The sequence below is a fragment of the Pundamilia nyererei genome, unplaced genomic scaffold (assembly GCF_000239375.1).
Source record: "Pundamilia nyererei isolate P.nyererei 1_Seehausen unplaced genomic scaffold, PunNye1.0 scaffold00055, whole genome shotgun sequence".
NCBI lineage: Eukaryota > Metazoa > Chordata > Actinopteri > Cichliformes > Cichlidae > Pundamilia > Pundamilia nyererei.
In genome coordinates, this window is record NW_005187456.1 from 135,516 (window position 1) to 137,445 (window position 1,930).

The 1,930-nt window shown below is 40.1% G+C and overlaps 1 protein-coding gene across 1 annotated transcript in view; it reads right to left on the bottom strand.

Annotated features, from left to right (window-relative positions):
* The window catches only part of LOC102214608 (zinc finger protein 385B), a 23,018-nt gene that overhangs the window by 9,790 nt on the left and 11,298 nt on the right, over positions 1-1,930 (bottom strand). The window contains exons 2-3 of the mRNA XM_005733934.2: positions 190-326; positions 1-51 (exon numbers count right to left, since the gene is read on the bottom strand). Coding sequence (XP_005733991.1) covers positions 1-51; positions 190-326 — 188 coding nt within the window. The remainder of the gene's footprint in view (positions 52-189; positions 327-1,930) is intronic.

The window sequence follows — 1,930 nt, forward strand, 5'->3', positions numbered from 1 at the left end:
CATGGTAACACCAAAGGTGTGGTTGATGACAGCCTTCTGCACCGGGTCCATCTGAGTGAGACACACAGAGGTCAGAGGTCACGAGCTTGTTTCAACCCGAGTACTGATGACACCATGAAAGATTTTTTTGTTCAATCTATTTGACCTGCAGCTATGACACACGCTCACCTGTTGCTACCACACACCTACCGTGTTGAAGTTTGGGAAAAGTCCAACTGGTGACGTTGTCTCAACAGGAAACGGCAGAAAGGGTTTCATCATGACTGAGGGACCAGTGGCACCTATGAGACCTGGCAACGCTCCGCCCACTGCACCACTCCCACTTCCTGGGAACAGACACGGAGTTTAAATAATTGATTTCTAATACCTTTGTTTTCACACACTTCAAACAAACAGCAACAACACAAAGGTTTGCAGGGCAGAGTTTCTGCTTTAAGGATGAAGCTGAAACTTATATTGACCCAAATTTCACTTCACAGAGTTGCTACCGTCACAACACAATGCGAAAATAAGGATATACTTATATTTTTCCATACTGAAAACATCTAGAAATTAATCCAGAAAAAAACCCTGGTTGACTCGTATTCACGCTACATAAAACGGGTGAGCCATTTTATGATGTTATGGATTTAGTTTGGTCCCTTTTGGCTAAAAATATTGGCCAATATTGAGTTTTAATAATGATTCCTCAGCTGTTTTGTCATTAGTCTGTTGACACTTTATGAAGGTGAAATTAAATTACATTTATTAATACATTTAAGAACTTTTATCCAAAAATTTGTTGAATAATGATTTCATAAATAGCCTTTTGTCAAATTAACCATCTGTAAGGATCAGGAAATATATCTAAAGCTGTGCCTGTTAAAGAGAAAGACACACTTCTTGGCATATTCTCTGAAGAGCAAACAAAGGGAGCCCATCTTTGATATCTCTGGAGTTACGACCTGGAAACCTGAGCAGCAGATCTGCTTAACAGTACCTAACATATGGATACAGAACATATGGAGCTGCAGCTGCTCAGGGCAGAGAGAGGCAATAATACAGAAAGACAAAGCGAAGAGAGGGCGAACAATTGGCTCACATAATGAGTCCACGTGTCCAGCTGCCACTCGGCCAGAAAGACGTGTAAACTTTCAAAAGGCAGGAAGTACACTAACCGAGCTCACGCAGAATCCAAGCTGACCACATCACACTATACACAACTGTTACAAAACATTTCTTCAACAAACAAAACTTGAGTACTCTAAATCTGCCATGAATTATTAGCAGTGGATTATTTGGAGGGCGGTTACATGTGAGCAATTTTAGGAAAACAGTTGAAGATGTTTGAATCCACCTGCTGCTGCTAGTTCATGCTAGTTACCTGATGCAAGCATATTATTCTGTGTATGTTTAAAGTTACAGCATGTCAAAGCCCTGCAGTGAAATCTTTTGTAACAACAGTGTGTGGGTGGAAACACTGATGCCATCTGAATCAGGCCTGATGAAGGAGGGGGAGGCGGTGGAAGAAGAGGAGTAGGAGGAGGTTTCTGGTCATGCTGGTTTAGTGCATATGTCCAGTGTAATGTAATGAAGGTAAACCTGATTATATCCCATTTTAAATAACAGTCTGGCCAACTCTTTATGACTTCTAATGCATCCATGTGAGTACTATAACCCATTTACATCCACTCTACATGAACTCTAATTGTACCATTATAAAAGATTAGAAATAAAATATAGAAATACAACTCTACTTTAAGACCTATTATAATCTATTCTGATGAGCTGTAACTGACTGTGATCCACAACACATTAAACCAGTCACAATGTATTAATCTTATTCAGAACAAACCAACAAAAAATTCACTATAGCTCCACCCAGACTTTAAATACTGTGTGTGTGTGTGTGTGTGTGTGTGTGTGTGTGTGTGTGTGTGTGTGTGTGTGT